The following is a 25911-nucleotide window of genomic DNA, read 5'->3' as shown; positions in this document are numbered from 1 at the left end:
GAAAGATCTAAATGTATTTGAGAAAATCATGATTTTATTCAAATATAGGTGAAGTCGGGCTGAGCGAGATGCACTTTGTAAAAAAATGAATAAATAAAAAATGTGGCTGAATAATCCCTAGATGTAGAAATGTGGAAGAGACACACTTGCAGCTGTAATTCCTTCAACAGTTGTTGCAAAGGTATTTCAGATTTTCATTTGGAAAAGAAACGTTACGTAATGTTATGGTCATATTGCACAAGTTCGTTTTAGCAAACTGCATATAATCTCCACAAAATACAAAGTTTTTGGTTATAAAGTGACAAAATACAAAAAGCAAAGCCCTGTAGATTCCGGTTCTTCATTTTACCTCCAATGAATCATTTTTTTTTGACTTTGGGCAAAAACAGGAGGGGAGAAAAGGGAGTGAGAGGAAGAAAATAAATATTAGAACCAGAAATAATAGAAAAATATATAAATCTCTGGTAGGAGTGGAGCGGTCCGAGACTGAAAGATGAAGACGGAGTGAGATTTAGATTTAGCACGTCAAAATTTGCATCAACAATGAAAGCAGAGAAACAAAGACTGCAGAAGAAAGGATGATGGTATTCCCCAAAACTCAAGAGAGATTAATGCTCGTTGTCTTTAAAGTGATCAATTACCATCCGAGTGTGTCTGAGTAAGTGCTAGACACTGATGGAACTTATGGGAAAAGGGCTTGTGAGACTTTGAAGAATCACAATTTAAGTTTGCAGAAGGAAAATAAAAAGTCCATCCTATTAGTATGAAGTGCTGCATCTGTGCTGTGTTTGTGTACAAACTGTTTTCGTTTATCCTTTCATGTCTTTATAGAGAATAGCAGGGATGGGGCATCAAAACGTAAAGACAAGTAAACAGTCAAAGCGGTCGGAGACAGAAAAGAAAGGTAGAAAGAAATTTTTAAAAGTACGTTTATGCAAGGTTGATGAAGTCTAATAATTCATAGCAATGTTTGTGTGTCCATAAATTCGCCGGGGAAAGCATTTGAAATATGTTTTCATCAAAAGAACACAAAGACAATTCCCAACACATGAAAACTAAACTAGCTTTGGTTTGGAAAATAAGTTTCGTTTTTCATTTTGTATGTTGAGTACTCTGTGTCGAATGTTATGTCTTCACCAGCATTAAACATAAATTAAAGGCTGGAACTAAAAATAAATAGTCTGAATTATTTACTGCAGATCTCAGTTGCTCCTCATACACAAACATATTGAATTTGTGGTCATTTGATCGCATTAGAGTATAGCATACAGCTGTATGCAAAACAATAAAGTATGTTTTTATATCTCAGGGAAATTCCAGTCAGGCTTATACTAAGCAAGAAGGAAGTACATCTTCATCCTAATTAGAAGGTTGCTTTTATGTTTACATGACATGACTGTTAACCGCTCTTCAATTACGATGATTCACATCGTAATTGATGTCTTCTGGACAGATTTTCAACCTCCCAGGTTGCTTTGTAACACTGCAACTTCTGGTAAGGGAACAAAAATTCATTAAAAACCATTTTTAAACCTACATGTATGTGTAAAAACACATTGAACAAACTAAAACAGTACTAATATTGGTATATGGAATGTTTTCCACTTAAACGATGCATATACTGGTCAAAGCTCGATGTGAAAGCATAGTCGCCAGTTGTCTCGCCCATCTCTGGCAGAGGACCAACAAACAGGGGCGCATGCTTTTGGACATGTCTCGCGTGTTTGAAATCAAATACAGCAAAACACAAGCTATGTCTTGTCCCCCCCCCTGATCCTCTGTCCTGGCTTATCCCGACTACTGAAAGCAGTTGTTCTGGTGCGTTTGGCAGTAAACAACCCCCTTTAAGAGTCAGCTCAGCAGTAATCCTAATATGGAGCTGTTGCTCTTTGTGATGGTGCAGAGGAGAGGAAAAAGACGGGGTGATTATCAGGGCTCTCTGTCTCCCTTAATATAAAACAGAATACTCCTTAGTAGTTGCTATAATACTCCTTGACTGTTTGCTCCAAACTTAACAGCTCATTCATGTCATCTGAGAATGGCTGACACAGTTTGGCCGCCATCTTTTATTGCCTCGCACAAAACAGACTTATTTAAGGACGTTATGCAACCAGCTAAAGTAAGAAAGAGCTTTCGATAAAAATGTCAAAGCATTTATCTCATGAGACTAAACTCTTACTGAACTTAGAATTCAAATATAAAACAAAATGTGAGCCTTTGCAGCTACATGGCGTACTTTAAGCTAAATGCTAATTTTACCTCTATGCTAACCAGCAAAGACCAAGTAGCATAAAGCTATTTCAAAACTGTTTGATTTAATAGGGAAGGTATAGTGGAGTAATTTGGTTTTGGTTGCATCTTCACCAGAAAATAAGGGAATATGTTTATGATTATGTAATACTATTTACAAGGCATAAATCTTGACTTGTTTCAAAAATAAATGTCATTCCAAGAAACTGTTGGATTTATAGAAGACATTGCAATTAATGAACTGCATTAAAAATAAAAAAAAATAAAAATAGTGGTCTCTGGAGAAGATTCGAAGTTGGATAAACGTTGGTCAAAGTCCCACATCAAAACAATAAATTGAAAATAGTACGATTTCATCTTGGGAGACAATAAGAAAATTTGGTTTAATAAAAATCTAACAGCTACATATTTTAACCTCTCAATCTAACAAAGCACTGTTTTTAATCATTAATATTTTCACCAACTATGTTAATCATATTTTAACAATTAGACTATATTTGACATACTTTATCACAATACAAACGCAATCATAAGTGTATTTCTATTGGATTTTACGTGACTAGCAAAGTAGAACACAGGTGTAAAGTAAAAGCAAAACTTTCAAGAAATGAAATTGGCCCCTATATTTCCAGCACTTTTTGCTTTGTTTAATAAGACCAAAAAGCAGGCAAGACAAGTGGGCAGAAGGGTGTCTGTGTGAGGGGCTTTTTTTTTTTTTGCTGCTCTGCCACCCAGAAGTTGAGTCTTTATTTGTCTTTTATTCAGTCTGTCAGGCCAGTTAGCAACACGTCCTACAGTAAGTTCACCGGTTAAACAGAGGGGACCAATAAAGGGCTGCAGCCCTCCCACACGTGTGTTAGGAGTTTGTGTGCGGGCGTGCGTGCGTGTGTGTGTGTGTGTAATGTTAAACCAGAGCCTTGCGGCTCCTATGAGGATCGGTTTTGCTCTACAGCTCACAGTGTGATCCAGCTGAGTGGGTGAAAAGGAAGAGGAGAAGAGAGCGAGGGAGAAAGGGAGAGCAAAAGAGAGCCAGTCTTTGTCCCTCACTCCAAGCTGCTCCAGCAGCCCGGGCCGATGTTCTTGGCTTGGATGCAGCACTCATGACAGGATTAGGAGCCTGGGACACTGGACCAACCGGAGATCCGCAGGTTCTAGTAGACGAACCCGGGCCAGATTCTCACCCTGCACGGGTAGGACTGAAACTTTAATACTCCACAGAAATGCGTCTGGAGTGTGTGCTGAAGGGGTTACCCAGCTGAAACGGCAGCTAATCTTGTAATTATTGCTCAGTCATGAGTCAACTAGCTTGATAAAAAATAAAAAATTGAAAGAGGGGGGAAAAAAAAGAAGAAAAAAAGCTGGCACTGTACAGTTTGTGTTCAGTGCCCCAAGTACCAATACAAAGTCACAGCAATTTATTCTTGTCTTAAGATTTTTGCTTCATTACATCTTGGGTTGCTTGAGACTGATTACAGTGGAGTTGAAAATAGATTATGTGGCAATTTAAATCCTTAAATGTTAAAAATGTGTGTTCAGGTAAAAAAAAAAAAACGTATGAGGCATTTGCCCAAGCATTAGTAGCCAAAATTTACTTTGCCAAGCATTTTGCAAGAGTTTGCATTTGATTTCCTACTTGCAGAATTTCTGAGCTAGATTTTCTTTTCACTTGAAGAGTTGTAAAAAGGACTTGCCTATTTATTTTGTTACCCAACTACACAGTGGCCTATTTCGACTACCATGACAGACAGAGCCAAGAATCCCATTTGTCAGAGTTAGAACTTTTCCAATTGGAAACCCTTCGTACTGTAAGAGAGCATTTCTGGATGAGAGTGCACTCCAGATGGCTCATGTTCATCACATACGCCGCTAGCTAACACCATTCTCTTGCATAATAATAATAACAATAATAATAATAGTAATAATATCAGCAATATTCATAGTAATAATAGATTTTGGTTAAGTGTTTTCCCGTTTTTGGATATAATCCAAGCGGAAAACCAACCAATGCTGCTCCACGTTTTACTGCACAGTCGTATGCATTATAGCACCCTAGAGAGCTACACGCTGCTTTGTTGTTTTCGGATAAATCCCAAGCTGTTGCTGGGTGAAACTGGAGCACCATGTGGTTTCACTCTGGAATTCTGTACCGAGTAAAACTGGAGGGGGAACTTGCTTAACTTGCAATTTTACCCTGATTGTAAAGAGCAGAAGCCCCTTTTTCTCAGAGCGTTCAGCTGTTTCAGCTTGCCCACAGCTACATTGGTTGGAAAGCACTTTTTCACGTGTGTTTACCACGCAGATGTCTGGCATTGAGCCAAAGCGGTCGACATAGCGGTGTGGCTGGGGGAAGACGTCGTGTCTGTTTAGAGTCACGTCACGGCTTCTTCATCTCCGCGAGTCTTACTGAGGCAGCTTGAAGGAAGGTTTGGATCTCTGATGGAAAGACAGCGAGCTAAACGGAGATAAATTATGTTTTTAAAGTGCTTAAATGACTGACACAGGACCTATAAGCACATGTTGGTTACTAATGATCCACGCTGACGTGAAAGAGCTAAGATTTACAGTTCTGCCGGAGCCAGAAAAATGGAAATCTGATTTCGATGCAAAGCCAAACACTTTGGCATGTTTTCACCAGACAAGTCCACCCTCCGCTGTTTGTTTTTGTATGCTCAACCCCTCTGAACCTCAGTGAAAAATTCAAGTGTCATTTTCTGTTCTTAAACCTTTTTTTTCCTCTCTCTCTCTCTCTCTCTCTCTCTCTCGCTCTGCTGCAGAGGTGAACCTTTCTGGTTTCAATTAGGCTCTCAGAGATGTAAGAGCACTCTCTCTTCCCAGCTCTATTAATACACAGAACATGTTCTGTATCCTTAAAAGTACTGGATAAATATAAAGAGGAAGATTAAAAAAGAAAAAAAGAAAGAAAGAAAATCTGTTGCAAAATTTGTGTTTTGATAAGCTCCAATACCCCTATGTAAAATCCATTGCAGCCATGTAAATCCCACATTTGTAAGATTTCCTCTCATTATAAACACAGCTGTACTATTAATGCCTCAGATTTGTTAGGGAATATTAAATAAACAGCACCACAAAACTCAGACGTGAAATCGCATGGCTCAACTGCAAACCTGCTAAGACCTGGGTGTCTACCTAAACAACATTCAGAGAAGGGAGCCAAGAGGCATAAATCTGCTTGGCTGCAGAGAGAATTTGTTGTTTGGACAAACGTTAGTCACGCACTCCATAAATCTGCTCCTTATGGAAAAGTTGGATGGAGGAAAAAGTCCAGAAGACGCTTGAGGTAAATGTGCAGCTAACCTCAAGCAGTGCACAAGATGCTCTGATCAGGTGAGACACCATTCTCTCAGTGAAACATGGTGGTGGCAGCATCGGGCTGAGAAGAGGAAACCTATTCAGAGATGATGGGAAGATGGATGGCGATAAATAAGGGGGAAAAACCTTGGAGAAAAACATGCCAAAAGTCAAAGTCTAGAAGTCGGACATCTCTGAACATGAATGATCCTTAATCTAAAGATTATCATCATTCCACTTCACAAGTCTTGACTACTCTTAAGTGTTGGTCTGTCACTTAAAATCAAAAAATAAAAGGAAATTCGAGACTGTTCTGGTTCATGACATCCTAAAGTTAAAGCACACACATAGGAGGGATACCCCACACAAATATAAAAAGGAGGCTGAACTGACATGGATGTAATTTTGCTTCATTCTTACAAATTTTCATTGCTTTCCTGTTTGCTTTTCTACAATTAACATCTTGACTGAATAACAGAGATTGATTGAGCATGCTGGGATGGAAGCAAAAATTTGTTCTCTCTCTCTCTCTCTTTTTGCATGCAGAAGAAATCCCTGACTCTTGCTTTTATAGCCTCTCCTTCTTGTTCTTGCTCTCTCTCTCATATAACAGTGATCCTTCTGTTTCCAAACTCTTCCTGCTAGATGCCTGAACTCTCAAGGTTACTCGTATGTAGATATTGCTTTTGGGCTACAAATGCGGTCAGTAACTGTGCAGTCTCCAGACTCCTGGAATAAATTTAGACAAATGGAAAGTTATAGTTCTTGCAGGGTACTTCCCTTAATTTTGGAACCAGAATCAGAGTGTCTTTGACATGCTTGGTCTGTAATTTGGTATGTTCATAGAGTAGTGAGATCATGTATGTCCTGACTTGATCATGTAGTATGAAAAGCAGAAGACAGTAACGGTGTAGATCTGGACGTCAGACGTTGAGGAGCCACAATTTCACAAGCTTACAAAATTTTGATTACAATCCGTCACCAGAGCTGTACACTGATCAAAGGCAATCTGTTGGTTTTTCTATAGTCACTGTAGAAAATAAATCAGCTGAAATTAAACACTCCTCGTTTCTGCCGACTTACAAGCAAGCAAAAGCACTGCAGCACAGCCAGCTGACATAGGAAACTAGAAAAGGAGCTGCTAAAAAATGGCATGAGCTATGATTTGAAAAGTTGTATTTTTGTTCACTATACTTTTATTCAGAATACACCTTTAAACATACATTTTTTTTCTAGCTTAGTGCCTGTAGATGAAGTTCACAGTGTTCTTGTTGCTCAGGAATGTTCCTTATAAATGGTAATTAACTAGCAACCATACCAGTTTTATTAAAATGTGGCTTTGAAAGCCAATTCCAAGCATATGGGGCTTTTAAAAGAACTATAGAATTTCAGAAAGAATGTGCAAAAATTGCTTCAAAACAAGAAACAGACATACGATAGAAATGAAAGAAAACAAGTACAAGAAGGTGGTTTAGTTAGACTGAAACAAAATGCTACATGTAGAAAAGTGTGGAGGGCAAGCTGTCTATGTATCCTTTGGTCTGGTGATGAAAATGACTGGCTCACTGAGACGTTCAAAACGAAACATACTGAGCATCTTTTGTGTTTATGTTCCATTTTTCTCTTTTTCTTGTTCATTGCTCGCTTATCCCGCAACATGCCTGTCTCCATGAGCGTTTGCATACATAAGCTGTCGTTAAGAATTAAATATAATACACAAAGGAAGTTGTTTTTTTTCCCAGCCTTTTTGTCTGTTTCACAAAGACTTCCCCATCTTCCCACAGGTTTATTTTTGTCATCCGAGCTTAGAGACATGTTGCTACCACATTTTTAGGTCCAGACCAAACGTCCAAACGCCATTCTGGTTCAGGATAGTCGGCAGTATCAACAAAAAATAGTTACAGAGGAAATGCCTGGCCGGATCCGTGAGGGATTCCTACTATGAGTTTACAATATAAGAGGTTTTCTTTAAACTGAGAATGCTTTGGGTCAGCATAGACTGATCCTTGGTACATTGGGTGGGATTTAATGCTAGCCTGAGAGGGCCAATTCAGGCCTGGCATAGCCATGAGGTTAGGGTGAACCACATGGATGGGTTTGGCCTGTGTTGGTTTGTTGGGGCACAGCTATGTGCAGTGGAGACTGCAGACAGACTGTGGCTATGGCACTTATAAAAGAGACGGACTTCCGTTATAGGTCAGTGATTTTAAAGATGTGTAAAAAAAAAAAAGGCATGGCAAAAAAGTAAACAAAACAGGATGTGACTTTCTCTTGAAGTCGCATCTGTAGTTGCAAGAATTTCTTCGTGCCTTAAGAAGAGACAATTAGCGATGAATGCTGACGGAGCTACTCTGGTTTGTCACGCTAAAGAGGGCAGCAAGGGTTTAGAGTTAGTGGTCTATCTGAATAGGACGTGTCCTTGATTCCTTCCTCCTGAGGTTTTCCCAGCTCATTCCAATGGGAACACACCCCGGGGCAGACCCACAACTCATTGGCAGGACTTTGAATTCCTTCTGGTCTGGAAACAAAGACAAGGAGCTAAAGAGCATCACTGCAGAGAGGCGTGTCTAGGTTGTTCTCGTGGATGTGTTACCAGCAGTACCCGACCTTGGTTGAATGACAAAAGAAGGCCGGAATGGAAAATAGAAAAACCAAATTACCTGACGTGGCTACTTTTGCACACCAAGATGAAAGGTTGAACAATTTCCCAACGTCACTGTATAGGGTTCTATATCTACCGGATACTCTAGTAAATGTATTTCTTAAGAAAAGTGCCAAATTTATCATTTAAGCATGGTTGAGGATGTGGTATGCTATGGGCTGATTTGCTACTCATGTAACCAATAACTTAAATCATTAACAAACACTTATTAGCCACAAAGCAAAGATTTTGCACCAGCAATCGTAGAACACACATGCAAATGCAGCATCCATATACCATTTCTAGGTTTTAGATCTTTGTACAGAATAGAGATAATGTTGGGTACAACACTATGACCACTTGCATTCTGTGCTTGTGAGGTTAACTGCAGAAAGTGACACTTTATATAATTTTAATGTACCGACAAATTCACAATTATAAAACTTCTGAAACAAATGACGTGGACTGGAAGTAGCATGTTGGCGAGTACCATGTAAACTAGATTCAGAACACAATTTTTCTGATTCCATATGTCAACACTTCATAAAACATTTCTGATTTTTTTTTTTAAAGAATCTTCCAACATAGGTTTCTCTTTACAATAGAAACCAGGCAGATAAGGACTTCAGCTCTTTGGCTGTACAGGCAACCAGTGGATTCTGGCACGTTCATAGCACCACAGCTTCTCATTTGGCTAAAGATGCAGGCCTGTGCCTTGTAAATCAGCAAACAAGTCTACAATTACAAGTTTAAGGGGTGGCAATGGAATAAGAATTTTTGTAGACGGTGTCTTTTTCTAGTCTGAAAGCTTTGGTAAATAATCTTATCTTATTGACCTCTCACAAACAAAGAAAAAGGTTATACTGCCACTAATTAATTAAGACTTTGCCCTTACAGTGCTACAACCAGACCAGTGTTCACAGACTAGGAATCTACTACTTCAACCAAGATTTAACATGCAGTCTCAGCTGGACCTTTTCACTCTTTTGTCTACTCTGGAGTTTGTACTAGCAAAAGCCTTAAATTGTACAATACATCTTACACCAGCTTCATTATTAGTCACGCTCATACAAAAAGGAGTTGAACAGTGAGGTCTGCCACCACTGAGGTGATTGATATAGTTGGACAGGTGGGCAATCCTAAGAGAAAAGGAAAGTGCATACAGACACATTCTCAGCTGTTTCTGTGTAACTTACACATCCAGTCTGTTATTCCCAATGGAAGCAAACCATCTGCATTGACAGTCTTGTTCCACTGTGTGGAGGACTGTGGTTTGCTGGAGTTGGACTGAGTCAATCCAAGCATGTGTGTCTGTGTCTAGACGACGCATTTCTCGACAGCCTTGGAGGTCTTGTCTTTTTTTGCTTCTGAAAGTGAAATGACAAGCTAACTTTGCCCATTAAATACAGTGTCTAGAAGTATCTTATTGCCTGTATCTAAGTGGTGGTGGTGGTGGTGGGGGGGGGGGGGGGGATTTTAAAAGGTTCGAGAGGAGGTAGTAAAGCAGGAGACCAAAGCAGTCTTCAATTGCGGTAAATAATCTGTTATGAGTTCATTTTAGTTGTAGGTTTTCAAACTTCTGAGCTTACTGACCAACCGACAGCAGAGAGTTAGGGGGGGAAAACATACATCCACTGCCCTCAGCCTTAGTACTGGCTCTCCACAGGGCTGTGTGCTGAGCCCCCTGCTCTATTGTCTGTACACATTCGACTGCACCTCTGCCCACCACAGCAACACCATCATCAAGTTTGCTGACGACACCACAGTGGTGGGGCTCATCTCAGGAGGCGACGAGTCCGCCTACAGGGGTGAGGTGGAGCGGCTGTTGCAGTGGTGCAGGGAGAACAATCTGCTCCTCAACAACTCAAAGACAAAAGAACTCATAATAGATTACAGGAGGAATAAAACGGACATTACACCACTAACCATTGGGGGAAAATGTGTGGAGAGGGTAGCTGACTTCTGTTTCCTGGGGGTCCACATTGAGCAGGGCCTCACATGGAACATGAACACCTTGGAGCTGATAAAAAAGGCCCAGCAAAGACTGTACTTCCTGAGGATTCTCAGGAGGAACAACATCAAGGAGAAGCTGCTGGTGTCCTTCTACAAGTGCTCCATAGAGAGCATACTGACCTACTGTATCTGCGTATGGTATAACAGCAGCACTACGGCTCAAAGGAAAGCTCTCCAAAGGGTTGTGAATACAGCCCAAAAAATCATTGGCTGCCCTCTCCCCTCACTGGAGGACCTGCACAGCGACCGCTGTCTAAGAAAAGCACAACACATCACAAAGGACACTTCTCACCCCGGACATTCTCTGTTCACACTGCTGCCTTCAGGCAGAAGATACAGAGCAACCAGAACAAGAACCAACCGTCTCAGAGACAGTTTCTACCCGATAGCAATAACAAAACTAAATGCAATCAACAACAACCATTAATCATCATAAATGATGTATGTGAGAATGTGGCTTTTTTTTTTTTTACCAGTTATTTGTTACTTCTTACATTGTGTGTGAATTGTGAGACAGTTATTTTTTGTTTTTAAGCATATGCACTGACTGATGGCACTTTTTAAATTTCGTTGTTCTTGTGACAATGACAATAAAGATCGATCGATCTATCTATCTATCTATCTTATTTTGGCAAGAAATTCAACAGCATAATATGTATGTAAAACCATTTTTTTTATTCTAACAGTTGCCTCAAAAATCCCCTTCACTATTAGGGTGTGCAAATATATATTTCAGGGTAGATCATTTGTCTAAATGTTCAGAAGCAAACTTTATAAGAGTCGATATCCTTTTACTTCAAAAGTGAACTGTTATGCAGCGAGTGTGCATAAAGGGAAACTGCTTTTGACGTTTTCATTAAACTGTTATGCAGCTGTACTAAAAGATGAATGTGGTTGCAGGTTTTTGCACATCTTTCACAGGGATGTTGTTCGTGCAGAACGGGTATAAATGGTTTTAACACAGACTCACAAAATCTCTTTTAATCTACGAAAGAACATCTAGGATTCATATTCAGGGCGGAAGAGGACAAAAGCGCAAATTCAAGTCAGATTGTGGCAAAAATGTAGAACTTTAAAAAAGGAATTGTAAAATAATGAGTGCTACAGAGCTGAACCCTGTCACGCATGTCACCAGAATCCAGCGGGGAATGAAAGAAACAGAGAGGCTAAAATATTGAGGAGTGTGATTGCTGACAAGAGGCAGGTGATTGATGACAAACCGGGTGCAGCTGCGACAGAAGGCAAACAGGTTGACTGAGGGAATATGAAAAATAGACAGAAAAACATAGACGAAACTGAACAGGGGCCCAAAAGGCATAGAATCAAAAAGGGGAAAAGACTGAAAATCAATGCAAGAGAAATAAATACAAAACACAGAACATAAGCATAACCTAAGAAACTAAACATAAAGGAATGAGCCTATATGGCAACAAGTATTAAGTAATAATGAATCAAATATGGCAATACCTTACAAGCAATAATAAAGAACACAAACGCAAATGAAAATCAAAACCCAAAGGAGTAAAGATCAAACATAAATTAATGACAAATATAAATATCTAAGTAGCAAAACAAACACTTGTTCTTGTAAAGCTGGGTCTCTTTGTTTATGACATTTTATTGTTTCTAATTAAAAACTCGAAATTTCTCTAGCTTCTGAAAAGCTAGAGAAACATTCTTGTTTTGTAAAGACGTTTCAACAAGAATTTATTTATTTTCTTTTCATTTTTAAGTGTTTTGCACTGTATGCTCTTTTGATTCAATAGCCACAAGTGCAACGGTATTTGACCTTTTCACTAACATTCTCCTGTTCTCTATTTTGTCTGTTTCTGTATGTACAGCTCTGACCGGCCTCCTGTGTCCCTCCAACATTTCAACCCAGCAACAAGAGAACCCTCCTCACCTCCCCCGCCATGCATCTCCTTACCGTAGTTCTCCTCTTGCTGCTCCTTGGGTCAGCTGAACCTCGGAGAGTCCCCGGGTCAAAGGCCACAGAGAGGGGCGCCGGGGGTCGTGTGCGAGGCAGAGGAAGGGCCGGCGTCATGAGGCGTCAAACTCAGGAATGCAAGGAGTACATGGAGGCCGGGGAGAAGTACCTGGACTGCCAGGATAGGCAGCTGACCATTGTGAGGCAGGACTGGCCCAAAGACATCCAACATCTTCTGCTGGCCAGAAATAAGATTCAGGTGTGTGGAGGCAGATTTCAACTTCAAATGGAGAGAAAAAAACATATTTAGAAAAGCAGGATTTCACAAATTTCACACATTTAACGACAAATTTTAAAAATGTCCCAAAACTGCACACCCTTCAATCGAACGGCAAGCCATAACTTTTAATGCTGTTCAAGCATAATGGAGCTCAGAATAAAGAGAAGAGCTCGAAACGGACAGGATGTAGCTGCAAGGCCAGCACCGCACCGATTCAGCAGGCGTTCTTTTTAGTTATATTGGGATCTTAAAACTAAATGAGGAATTTCCGAGAGCACTCGCTTTAACTCTGCGCGGCAAAACGCAGGACATTTTTCCTGAGTTAGTTGTTTTAAACTGAAAATAAAACCTGCGTTGCTTGTTGATACTTTCAGCCATCTGCGCACCATTTATTTGGGCCCCGAAATCAAAAACACATTCGCCATAAGGGCTTTTGTGCGGAATGTGTGTGTCACAGGTGGTGAAAATAAAAGCTTTGCCACATCGGTAATGCGTAAAGGCGTGTGGCATCAATCTTGTATTTGAACAATAGACAGTAGAATTGAGATGGAAGGACTAAAAACTGTTTCGTCTGTATTTTCACGTTTTGCATCAAGTAGCATTGTCTACCCTCTAAAATGAAAGTGTGATTTGTTTCCAGACTATAGATGCATTATCACTGGTTCACTGTTAAGTCTGAAATGTCAGGGATGTTGAACTTTTAGACAAGAAAGATTTTTTCTTCTTCTCTTGTCCAGCACAAGCCTCTGCAAACAAATCCTTAGGCTCGCAGATGAATTCAAAGGTTTATGCAAATTAAATTCTGCTTTAAATCACAGATGTTTGTGGCTTTTCTTAATTTCTCTACACACAATTATTGACGTTTCACCCCCTCTCAGATTTTACGGGATAACATGTTCGAGCAGTTCACCCAGCTGAAGAGCCTGGACCTTCAGCAGAACGTCATCTCGGTGATCGAAGACGACGCGTTCAGCGGCCTCTCCCAGCTCACCACCCTCCTCCTCCAGCACAACCGCATCAGGTCAGCCTCGGAGGAGGTCCTCCTCCCGCTCCCCCGCCTCACCTACCTCCGGATTTTCGACAACCCCTGGAGCTGCCGCTGCCCGCTCGACAGCCTGGTCAGGACCCTGCAGGTGCCCAGCAATCGAAACCTGGGCAACTACGCCAGGTGTGCCGAGCCTCGCTCTCTGAAGGGCCAGAAGCTAAAAAAGCTGACCGCGGACTTCCTGTGTGCTGAGGACAACAGGCCGGAGAAACCCCAGCCAGGGCGTCCCATAGTTAGGACAGACGCCGTGTCCATTTGTCATCTCAAATATCCCAGGCTCCTGCTGGACTGCACACACAAAGGTGAGCGAAATTCTGGGTGTCCATTTGTCTACGTTGCTGTGGGAACACATGATAAAAAAATTAATAAATAAAAAAAAGAACACACACACACTGGAGCAATAGACAAAATATGATGTTCATGCACAGATCCCAGCCAACAAAACTGAACTCACTGAATGAAACTTGGTACTTTTTGTGTGCAACCAAAACATAAAAGAAAAGGCTAGCTCAGCAGTACGAAACAAAAAAGAAGCACATTAATAGTCATGTTTGCTCATCCAGTGAAATTGAGCACATAAGTTAAGTTTGCAGTCTTCTGTTATGGCTAGTCAGACACCAGAGATGTATTTTCTTTTATTACGTTTGCTCCACGGGGGTGCTAGCCACACTGGAAGGGAAGGAGATTTCTTTGGGGCGATTTATCCTCTGTTCATTCAAAATCTCCACAGCTCACGACAGCAGACGGCGGATAGGCACAACTGCATTCAACTCGGGGAAGCTGTGCCGTTTAAAATGTTGCGTCAACCGGGCTTTTTTTCCCGTGGAAATGCGCTTTCCACAGCAGTTTCTAACAAGCAGCATTTTGCTGGGTTTCTACCCAAAAACTTGTAAACTACATAATTGCTGCACTTATTTCCCACAGATTTAAATACAGCACAAATAGTGTGGCAATGACCATAAATTAAAAATGTTTTCATCCCATGCAGCACCATGTCTGCACGGATGAAGTTTAAGAACACAGAACATTTGGAGCAGCTGCTTTCTGATTAGCTAAGCTACGATCTGACCACTTTGGTGCTTGATGCACTTGTAAATTGTGCATAAACCAAACCTGGGTGTTAAAGAACATGTTGTGAGTGCGTGAACAAGTCCAGTTGTGGAAAGCTACACCTCGCACTTCTAGGTGCATCACTTCTCAAACAGTAATTCAGATGACTGAAGTCGCCAATCCTCAGGCATCCAGGTTTTTAGAGGCCTGTTGACAAGCCATTCATTGGATTCAAGTGTGATGAACAAGGGAAGCATCCACAAGTTGGCACTGAAATTAGTACCAGCTCAGCTCGACTGGATCCAACTTTGTTTGAGTCGCTTTCCATTACAATTGAGTGCAAACTCAAGATGGCTGAGATGACATACAATGTGGCTCGAAGAGAAACGTTAAATTAACTCCCTGCTCATTTTCAAATGTCTGCACTTTGCCGATGCACCACTGTGTCTATATAAATGTTGCCATTTTCATTCCTGTGCTATTGCAAGTTTCTAAATAGGATTGGTTAGATTTCTGTAACAATCGGTGACAAGCAGCCTGTTGACCTTGCATTTTAAGCTCATTTCATCTCGCTTTGAACTGCAACCAAGTAGCTTCTAAATAAAGAAGTTGGATTTAAATACCGAGTTGATTTAAGTCGAGACAAGTCGAGAGGGGAGTTGAACAGTGGCTTTAATTGTAGAAGCTCTCATTACATTGTTTCCCCAAATATTCGTTTTAGTTAGACTAAAGCAGAAAAAAAGGCTTTGTTTTATGAAGCATTTAATTTTCTATTAACATGTTGTTTGCGTTTGGAAAAGATGTACAAATGCCGCAAAGAGTCTCACATTCAAAACTGTGGGAGACCAATTAATCCTCACTAACGAAGCTGAGATCACTTCTGAACAAGCACAGTTTCAGTTCCCTTTTATTTCCATCGATCATTAATTTGAACAGACAATTGTCTGGCCCCCCATCTACGATTCTTTATTCATCCACAAACGGAGAGTTCATACAATTTCACGGAGAGCAAATCTTCACAGGCCGAAACCACACAAAGCGCCATCTGTGTTGCGTTTCACATACTTTCCTAATTATTTTTTTCTCTACAGAGAGACTTCTGAATCAGTTCTTTATCTCAACTCTTGCAAGGATCCTCTGTTTCCCTCGCGGCGTCATTATGCCATCAATCTCCTCGCCTGGTTCAGTTTTATTTATACCCGGTAATAATTCCGCTTCGAACCGGTAGCGTAATACTCAAACAGAAATGTGTCCAAATTTTTACTGAACCTAACTATATCTGCTATGCATGACAATGATGATTCCGTTATTCTAGAAGGATTTACATAGTAATTTGCTCTACAATTTTTCTCTTCATGGTCGTCTGTGACTAACGCAGCTCAGATCAACCAAAATTATGGGTTTAACATTTAAACGTGTCTCCTCGTTTGCTTGTTACTGTTCTCCAAACTAAACTCTCACAGAAGACCTTAGCATGCCATGACATAATTGAAAAATTTCGCCTTATATGGGGGGCAAGTTATCTTTCATTTAGTTCCACCTAATTATAAAGTATTGACTAAAACCTCATGTCACAAATTTAAAAGATGACACGATCTTACGTAAACTGAGCGGAAACATCTCAATCTGATTTCACTAATCGATGCGTCAGGCAGAAACATAACCATATGTCCAGTTCGAATGGAACTAAAAATAACTTTGGTACTTATTAAAAGGCATAAACAGGGATAAGATTCTCACAGTATGCTGAGAAGCAATCTTTTCTGACATTTCATAAAAAATCTGACAGTTTGCATCCGGAAAGTTTTGCTTTTATAGCTCGACGCTGGGAACTGGTCAGAGTTAATTCAAATGAATTTGCATATTAAAAATAGAAACCCCGAGGAAAGTCAACGGGTCTATTTTAAATCCATCTTCCAGTACGATTTATATCTTTCTTCCTGTTTTTCCTCTGTGCTCCTGGTTTGGAGGCTGTCCCTTTAATATAAGCCGCAGTTGATTTCACATGCTTCTCACTGCAGACTAAACCTGTGGTTAAAGTAAATGAAGGGGGTTATTTAAGACAAAGTTGCTCAAAAACATATGCTGTAGGATGCATACAATACTTTTGATTCGATGCAGACATGTCCAACAAAAGCTTGAGTAAGATAAAGTTCTTTTAAAACTGTCATTTATTTCCTTGTTTAGGTCAAACATGTATTTACCTAAAAAAAATTCAGTTGCATTGCACTCCAAGCCAACTATGTGTACTCACATACTCACGGTTCAAAAAGTCATTCACAGTTAAAATCTAACGACTGTTGATAAATGTTCTATTCATACCAGAAATCATGCAGGAAACGTCTTTAAAATGGCCCTGTCTAATTATGCCTCATTTTGCAAATTAGTTTAAATGTTACCTAAAATGAAACACTGGGATTTCTGTATCCAAACTACACAACCACCCTGTCCGATAAAGAAACAATCCCTCAAGGTTCAAGTCAGTGCTGTGAAAATAACATCTTCCGTCTTCAGCTGGACAGCTGTTAAAACACCCGCTGCTTCCTTTGTGGGTCTGAAGTTTTGTGATAATAAAATCACTCAACAAAATTGCTTTCCTGTATAACTACAGGAAAGCAAGATTAGGACTTAAGCAAGAGAGTTTCACTCTACTCCATATATCCTTGCAATTCTTTAAAGGGGTCGGCTCATTTCGTTGAGTCATAAATGTCGGGGAAATAAGTTTCCACGGCCATTAAATCACGCAAGTACCGTTTCATTCAGTACCTTGTGTCAGTGCACATTTGGTCACATTACAATAACGCCCAGGCCAATTTTAGTTTGCAACACACAGACATGAAGTAAATGCATACTGTGAAGTAAAAATGGTTCAATTTGATTTTTTTTTTTTTTTTTTTTTTACAAGATGCTGCCATCTTTGCTCCGGTGTGACTAATATCTCACAGACATCAACTAATTTAGAAATGGCTTCAACTTGTATGTAGTTTTATATCAGCTTAAGTCCAGATGTCCTGTGAAAAACTGCGAAGTTTTTTTTTTAATTTATTTATTTTTTAAAGACAATTAGTGAACAAGTAGAGTCATGAACGCCAAGACAAAAATGCATTGTTGGAAGCTGCCATGTTGATAGTAAGAAATGACCCAAAGTCAGAGCAAAATGTTGACTGAAATTGAGAATTTTAGTACAAAAAAAAACTTACAGTGATGGTAGAACATTGAAAATGGACTTACATGGTAAGAGTAAGAGAAGGATCCCTTAAAAAAAGAAACAATACCTTCTTCTTCTTCCCTGATTTTAGTGGTGGTTGCCAAGCAGTGTGCATTACCGCCACCTACTGATTTGAAGTGAGAACCAGAATTGAAACCTTACCCTATGTTCTTGAGAAAAGTTCTGATCTTACAAGAAACTGAAAAATAAAATGCCCTCCTTAAAATGTTATTTGAATTTAAGTACGGTAACTCAACTAATTTCAATTGTACTTTCTGCTCATTAAATACATTTTGAATATTTCTTTCTCCATAACATTTTATACAATCCATAAGTACATGCTCAACTGTACCTTGTGATTGGCCACATTCACAAATTCCTGTAGAACATTTTCCTCTTCTTTTCAGATTGGAATCGAAATATGAATGACCAAGTCAAAGTCTTGATAAAATATCACTTTCTCTCATTTCTTCTTTCACAATAGATTTCATTTCTGTTTTCCTGTATAAGATCGATAAAGAAATTTCTCAAACAACGGAATCAAAGGGCGGAGTGGAACTGGATAAAGAACCAGGGCATCAATTAGAGAAACATGATAGACAGAAGATGCAAAAGCTTGTTTGCACTAATGCAAAAAACTGAAAAAAAATGTGAAAAAATTTAAAGAGCATAACTTAACCATAAACATAAATACAGACACTAATCAAAACCAAACCCAAACACCCCAGCATTGTGACAAAAGAAAGCTATAAGAAGTCAGTTTTGGTATACACACAATGTAAGATTCTGTGTGGCAGAAAACACCACACATTAAAAAACACAACTGTGAAACACTGTGATTCTGTAGAGGTGCTTTTCTGAAACAGAGACAGTGAGGACAGTCAGAATCTTGGCTCTATATTAGTTTAAACCAAAAATGTGTTCTTACACCAAATTATGAACATGAACAGCTACGCTTTAACAGACTGAGACATTTTCGCGAAAGATCAGCGGGTTTTTATCCGGGGATCCTTTTTCTCTTTGGTGCAAAAAGTGGAACAGATGTTCTGCAGATTAATGACTTTAACAGATTTAGCAGCAGCACAGTCCGGGCCCGGTTATGAATGAGTGACAATTACTTTTCCTGACATGTTATCTCTTTTCCTCTGTTATTTGGTCATTGGTTCATTCAGCTGCATTTGACACTTTCAACAGAGGTAGAAAGTGTTGCGCTTAGCTCTGTAAAGCCGAAACATTTGGTGCATTAAGGGATGGCAAGATAAGTTAGTGCACGTCTTACGAGTTAAGAGTTGAAGCACGGTAGTAGTTTTTTGGCTCATTCTTTTAAATAAACTAGTATTCAAAACTTGTGTTCTTTCTTAATTCAACATACTGAAGGTTGCTCCAAAACACATGGGACCACAGATGTATCACAGTTAGACAGAAAACAAATGTTGGTGGGTCAAGGTTAAAAAAAGAGCCTGGGAATGCAAGTTTGGAACCGAATGCCAGCTTTTTTTTTTTTAACACAATGCTGGAGACACATGGACACCTAAAGGCAGGCTGGGATTCTCTTCGGACCTCGGGGGAAGTATTCTCTCCGAGTTGGACCGATAACTTGCAACATGAAACCACAGAGCCTTCGAAGTCTGTTCCCATCCTCCGCCATGTGTCCGCCTGCTGCCCGTTTAACATCATCAGAGGAAAATAATAAGTACATTTCCTCACTACAGGGCTCCTCATCCTCAATATATGGGTGTCTTGCTTGTGTGTGTGATTGTTCCCTCTCAAACTAGAAGTGATTTATTGTAACGGTGCTTTAAGATAACTGGCTGCAACATCTGTTGTAATAAAGCGGATAGATAAAGACTGCAACATCTGCTCCATAAAAGCCCCCATAAGCATTCTTTTTTTCTTTGCAAAGTATAAAGTCTGTGTAAGTTAATACTTAGAGGAAACCCACACAAATAATAGACTTGAACATTTCTAATCTAGATCAAAATATAACCATAGCAACACGTATAAGACTTTTGCACGATGATTTATGCTCCTAGACTCTGTTTACATTTTGCAGCATTGCAAGCATATATGTCAGAGTGTTTTATTTGGATAGAATGACTCCAAGGAGTGTCTTGTTAAAAAGTGTAAACAAAATAATTCAATGGTCTCCATACAGAACGGTGGTGACAGAATCATGCTGTGGGATGCTTCGTTTGGTAAGCTAATCACGGCTCAGGGTCACAAAAAACCTGTTGGAGGCAACAACTAAACATAGGATTTTAGCCAGAGTTGATAATCCTATAATATGGTGTCCCAGTCAAAGTCCAGATCTAAATAAGCTGCAGTATTGGTTGCAATATAATCAGTTTCTACAAAGACTATTGCTTCAGGTTGAATTCAAATGACACACATTGCACATTTTAGAGATTTATGTATTTTCCATCCTATACAATTCTAAAAGAAACACTTTCTAGCTGGTGGTTGATTTGAGGTAAGATGTACAGCAGTTCTCTTAATGTTTCTGAAATGCTCCGTGTGTTTTTCTCATCTGCAACCATTTTGTTTCAGAGATAAACGATGAAACAAGTTAATCAGGCCTCCTACATTGTTTTAAACACATCATATGTTACCTCCAGTTTTAACGTTCTCCAAGTTACTTTTCCTTCTGACAGGTGAATCAAGTCTGTAGGAGCCACAAAACCAATTCATAAACCGTTAAAATGTCATTTTTTGGCACGAGGTTTTTCAGCATATGTTAAGCACATATGCAGTTAGCTTTACATGACATTTACTGTCAGAGCATGTTACATGTACACCTTTTCATTCACAGCTTTGTGATTACCTTGTTAAATGTACATCTTGAAAGTGCAAGGAGGAGGAAGCGTTTGCAAAATGAAAATATGGCATCACAATGTTATCAAAGACAAATCGGTGTGTATGAAGCTGGAACAATTGGGGGGAAAAAAACAAGTCAAGCAATGTTGTACACGCTCCATCTTGAACACATAAAAAGGTCACACACAACCGACAAAACATCTTGAAAACATATAAGATCCAGACTCATTGAGTTTCCAACTCTCTGCTCAGGCTTTGTTGCAACCTCCTGTGTTTTGCGCATCTGCCTCAGAGCTGTAAATCTATCAAAGGGGAGACGTGGTTTTGATTTTAAAAGCCCAATGCAAATGCATCTTTGCATCTCGCGACAAATGCAAAGTCTGGTTTGGCCTTTTTACACCCTCGTCCGTGCCTTTTCTCCTTCAACAGTTCTCTTTTCGTTTCCCCTCCACAGACCTGGATCAAATTCCACCGGAGCTGCCGTTGGAAATAGTGGGGATGGACATGTCCAATAACATCATCAAACATCTCAGGCCCAAACAATTCCTGCTGTCTAAAGAACTCAAGCTGCTCAACCTCAGCAGCAACAACCTGCAACACATAGACACAGGTAACACATCAATTATGAGCTCCACAGAAGAGTTGAATGACAGACAGATGTACATATTCTAGGAATTCATTGTGCTGCATGTTTTAAAGTCTCTTCGTCTGGTATAGTGATTAATTAAGATTAATCAAGAGAGGTCAATCAGAAAAACCCATCAAAAGAAACAACTCTACAACATTGGACGGTCCAAAAACAACATCCTAAGTCTTATTTGAAAATCTGTGTCATGACTGGTGGTGGAATTGGACATAAATGCAGAGAGGCAGAAATGGCAAGTTGATGATGAATGTTTAATAAAAAAAAAAGGTTAACAAAAACTCACAAAAGAGGGAACACGGGGAGCCGGAGCCCAGGAAACAGCCAGCAGAGTAAAATGGGGAAGTAAAGTGACTGAAAACGACAGCTACATATGCTGAGGCGCTTGATCAGGAACAAGGAGGAGATTAGAAACAGGTGACAGGTGTGTCAGGAGAGAACAGTAGGGAGAGGAAGAGAGAGAGAGAGAGAGAGAGAAAATGGCACAGGGGGGACTAGGAAATGAATCAAAAACTAAAGGATGATTAGACAAAGCATAATAAAACTAGAGTAGCTTTGCATAGCTAGACACAAGAAATAGACTAGAATCACCAAGAAAACAGTGACTAAAGTAAACATCTAATGAAAGAAAAAAACTAAGGAGCGCAGAATAATAATAAATCTAGAATCAATAAATCGACCTCCAAAACGACTCAACAGCATGAAATCCTGACAGACTAGTCTTCACTTTTGTAGAAATATGGGCGTCTCTGCTCTTCATACCATTGCATGTCTTTCTCAGGCTATTCAACAACACAACCAAGCGGGTGAATTGTAATCTCAAACTAGTTCCGATGGATTTTACATTGAAATTAATAAAAAGAAATCAGACATAAACCTCTGAGTGTGCCAAAGGTGTGTGACTTTTGAAAGTTGTTCCCATTTTAAATACAAATAGTCTTGTGCTATTTATGTAATAAGAAAAACAACAACATACCACCCAATTGACTCAACTCCTGAGACCGTAAAAGAAGGAATAAGTCTCTTCACACATTTTCAAACGTAGTTTTGACAGTCAGCCAAACTGTAAGCAAAACTTTTTTCTGTCAAAAACTTTAGAAACAGGTAAAACTAGAACGATTTTGGGGATCTGCATCTAAATCAATTTTATTTGGAACAAGGGAGCCTCAAAAGATCTATACATAGTGCAAAATGCATTAAAATAAAAAATAAATGTATTGAGGTGACAAGGAATCTAGAAGACATAGATGTGCTATTATTTTTACTGCAGTTCTTATGCATTAATGCCTTATTTAGATAAAATAATTGACAATTAATACCGTCAGAGCATCAGACAGAAAACAAAGTGAGCATTTAGTAACCTTAAGAAGTTCTTTTTCTCTCTCTCCGATTGTCTTCTCTGAATACAGCAGCAGAGAGATTCCTAAAAAAGTATGCTTATCCATTACTCTCACCAGGCTAACGATTTCTGGCTTCAAGTTCTGCCCAGCAGGCAAATCCTGTCACAAACGCTTGTAGCTTTTCTCGTTAGCCATCGACACGTGCAAGCTATCTATCGCGGCTCGCCCCAGTGTGTCCAAAGCCACTTGTAAACCAGTGGAAGAAGTTCCATTTAATTCTGAGAGCTTGTAAGACTCCGAGACATATGGTCGCAATCCTCCCCCGAAAAAAAAAAAAAACCTTCTAATCATGTTCACATTTGGAGTGAATTTTTAAGAGGTTGTTTATTTATCCTTTTCAAGTGGAGGATGACCAGGGAGCCATGGCGGGTGGGGGAGGGAGGAGATGAAAGCAAATCCACAAAGTTTTATGGACTGTTACAAGTGAACGCGCTGATATCCGTCCAGTTATTTTTGGTGGGGGTGGAATTGTGCCGGAACGTTTTGGTTTGAAGAAAAAAAAAACACCAATTTTGCCCTTGACTTGTAAAGTTTAGCATTTTGTTTTTCTCTAGATGAAACATGGCAGTTAGGGGCTCCCAGTGATGACTACAGCTTAACAAAGGGAGATCTGTCACAGCCAGATTCCAGTTTGACATTTTGGGAAATGTGACTGCTAATGACTGAAAAATAGCTAAGTGATAACAATAGCAGTTAATTTCACCCTCTGGGGAAGCAACAGGAGTTGGTTTGGTTATGGTGATCTCAACAACCAAAGGAACAGTAGCTGACTTGGGAGCACCGGTCCCATGAGTCAGGAGATAAGACCCGGAAGTGGAGGACACCCCTCATCCTTCCTTCTCTCTCTGCTACGCTTCTGTTTATCCTTGCTGTAAACACAGCTGAACGAACCCAAAGTTTCTCAGACCTTAGCACAAATGAAAGTGTTTGCCGTTTACGTCTCTCGCAATTTCCGCAATGTTTTTATTTTTGCCCCGGCTTTCTACCACGCTTGCTCTTCTCATTCCAGTCTTTTTCCCACCTCCTCCTCTTTCTCTCTTCCGCTTTGTAAAGATTAAAGCAGGGCCGGAGGCTGCTGGACAGCGAGAAGCAGTCTCTGCCGTCCCTTTACTCCCACTCTAAACACTTGCACATGTTTTCATAGGTGCACTCTGAGAAAACCAGACCAGTGACAAGACTGGAAGCTCTCAGAGCCATTCATTATCCCTATTTGAAGTTATTCTATTCATGTAAGCTGGTCTTTTTCATGTGCTGACTGGTTTGTAGTTCTAAAAAATGTTATTTTTGATGTTGGTGAGAAAGCTCCTGCCATTATATGCACTGTTCATCCTAAAATGAATCAGCAGCTCAAGTGGACATGTTAAGGGAACATTTATGCACCCTTTTGCACCTGGCATATGTTTCCTCAGGTTTTCAATAAGTTTATTAAGTTGGGATTGCTATATATTCAGCAAAGAGCATATAGCTGCTGAAATCAGAGGTCAGTTTCAGACAACAGCAAACTTGGCGACAGGGGAGTTAGCTGCGATAACATTCACAGAGATAAAAAGAGGCACTGCAGGTGGAGGTATAGTCTGTGCAGTCAATAAATCATGAAGTTACTGTACATCATAGCATTTGGAAGTAGAAGTTCTTCCATTTCAGTCACCATCTGCATCTTCGTTCTTTTGCCGATCGTACATGTGCCACACTTATGTTGCTCATTTTTTTATTCCTTTGGAGAACCCAGCCGCAAGGTCTCTAATGACCCACAAAACGAACAGAGACGACGAACAGAAGGCTCCAAATTGGTGTCTGTGTTGCTTAACACTGAGCAAAAATGGCCCTTTGTATGCCAGTCCATCTTGCTTAGCCTCTCTGGGGTTTCTCAGAAAAATTCCAAAGTCAGTCATGAGATAGTAATGATCTCTCAAATAGTCCTGAGTCTGCCTCAAAGCCACACGAGTGAGACTTATCTGAATAACCTCCCGCGGAAAACGTCCAGAGGCTATCACATTGTCAAAACTATCTCGAAAGGTAGCTTGTGACGCAAATAAACCGAGACTCAACTTTTACTAAAAGCAAACTTCGTCCAACAGATCATCTCTGCATAAATGTTCAATGTTCAAGGGCAGCCGATAGCAAATTTATGTTTTTAAATCTGCAATTATTGGGGAGACATTTTAATACAAGATGTTGTAGGAGTTAAACATACATTTGATGGTTGCGTTTGAGTGTGGATAATTAGGTCTAAATGAAACTATTTTTGGTCCTTTGTGAATTAGACTAACTTTTACTGCATATTTCCCATCCCAGCTGCTTTTGCAGGCCTGCTGTACCTCCGCGATCTCGACCTGTCCAACAACAGCCTTCATTATTTCCAGTACGGCGTGCTGGAGGACCTGTACTTCCTACGGAGGCTAACGCTGGACAACAACCCGTGGGTCTGCGACTACAACATCCACTACTTGGTCTACTGGCTCAAGCACCACCCGAGCGTCTCGTACACGGGCCTGGTCTGCTCGGAGCCGCTGGAGTTCAGGGACTGGCGAGTGGAAGACTACGTCAAAACCTACAACGGGGAATGTCCTGTGGATATACCGACGGAGGGGAACGACACTGGGCAGGGAGGACAAGGAGGGTCAGAGAATGAGGCGATTGGGGATATGGGCGAGGGACAAGGGCAGCTTCTACCCCAGCCCATAAAAGAGAAGAAGGAGAATGGTTTTGAGATTATCAGGCTGAGCTAAATTCGAGCCGGTGTGGTTAAACTTTGAGAGAAATTTTAACGTGACGATTGACATGCAGGTCAGAAGTCAACATAGATTAATAAGGTGGGATTTGGTGATTACATGTTTGAGGAAAACGTAATGTGAAGTACAACATTGGGGTAAAGTCTTTCATAAGCAACATCTTTTTTAAGTAATGGAAAACTTATGCAGGATGATTAACATTTTATTTTTAACGTTCATCTGTTTCATTGTCAAGTTACTACATTTCTCAAGGCATTGATAAAGAGACCTACATGTCTATTTATCTTATTCCAAATCCAGTCTGTTTAGGTTGCAAAACCCTAGTAATCAGAAGGTACTCTCTTTTTTTCTTTTACAGTAACTTTGGGCTCGGGATATGTACTTTTTTTTTTTTTTGTTTATTTTACCATTTGTTTATTTTCCCACATTAATGTCTGTCATTTTCTGCCTGTTTTCTGGAAATAAATTTGGATCTATTTTTTCTGATTATTTGTTGTCCTAAGGAACGGGGGTGATTAATAGCAAACTTTATGGGTAGACATATTTAATTTGGGCGTAAAGCACGACCATGAGAAATGACAGGAAGCTGATTTTGGCTC

General features: G+C 40.0%; 1 protein-coding gene across 1 annotated transcript; it reads left to right on the top strand.

The window, feature by feature from the left end:
• The first annotated feature begins 3180 nt into the window (after nt 1-3180).
• LOC102238197 (leucine-rich repeat-containing protein 17-like) lies at nt 3181-25639 on the top strand. The gene is made up of 5 exons (XM_005799103.2): nt 3181-3440; nt 12055-12399; nt 13299-13767; nt 20992-21147; nt 24876-25639. Exons 2-5 carry the CDS (start codon nt 12127-12129, stop codon nt 25307-25309), a joined length of 1332 nt encoding a protein of 443 aa, XP_005799160.1. The 5' UTR covers nt 3181-3440; nt 12055-12126; the 3' UTR covers nt 25310-25639.
• The last annotated feature ends 272 nt before the right edge of the window (nt 25640-25911 follow it).

The sequence above is a fragment of the Xiphophorus maculatus genome, chromosome 17 (genome assembly GCF_002775205.1).
Source record: "Xiphophorus maculatus strain JP 163 A chromosome 17, X_maculatus-5.0-male, whole genome shotgun sequence".
NCBI lineage: Eukaryota > Metazoa > Chordata > Actinopteri > Cyprinodontiformes > Poeciliidae > Xiphophorus > Xiphophorus maculatus.
The sequence above is the reverse complement of the archived record's forward strand: the minus strand, read 5'-3'. Positions and strand labels throughout refer to the sequence as shown.

Coding starts and splice junctions, on each gene's coding strand:
- LOC102238197 (XM_005799103.2), top strand. CDS start 12,127: ATGCATCTCCTTACCGTAGTTCTCCTCTTGCTGCTCCTTGGGTCAGCT. Junction 12,400..13,298: donor TGGCCAGAAATAAGATTCAG/GTGTGTGGAGGC, acceptor ACCCCCTCTCAG/ATTTTACGGGATAACATGTT. Junction 13,768..20,991: donor GCTGGACTGCACACACAAAG/GTGAGCGAAATT, acceptor TCCCCTCCACAG/ACCTGGATCAAATTCCACCG.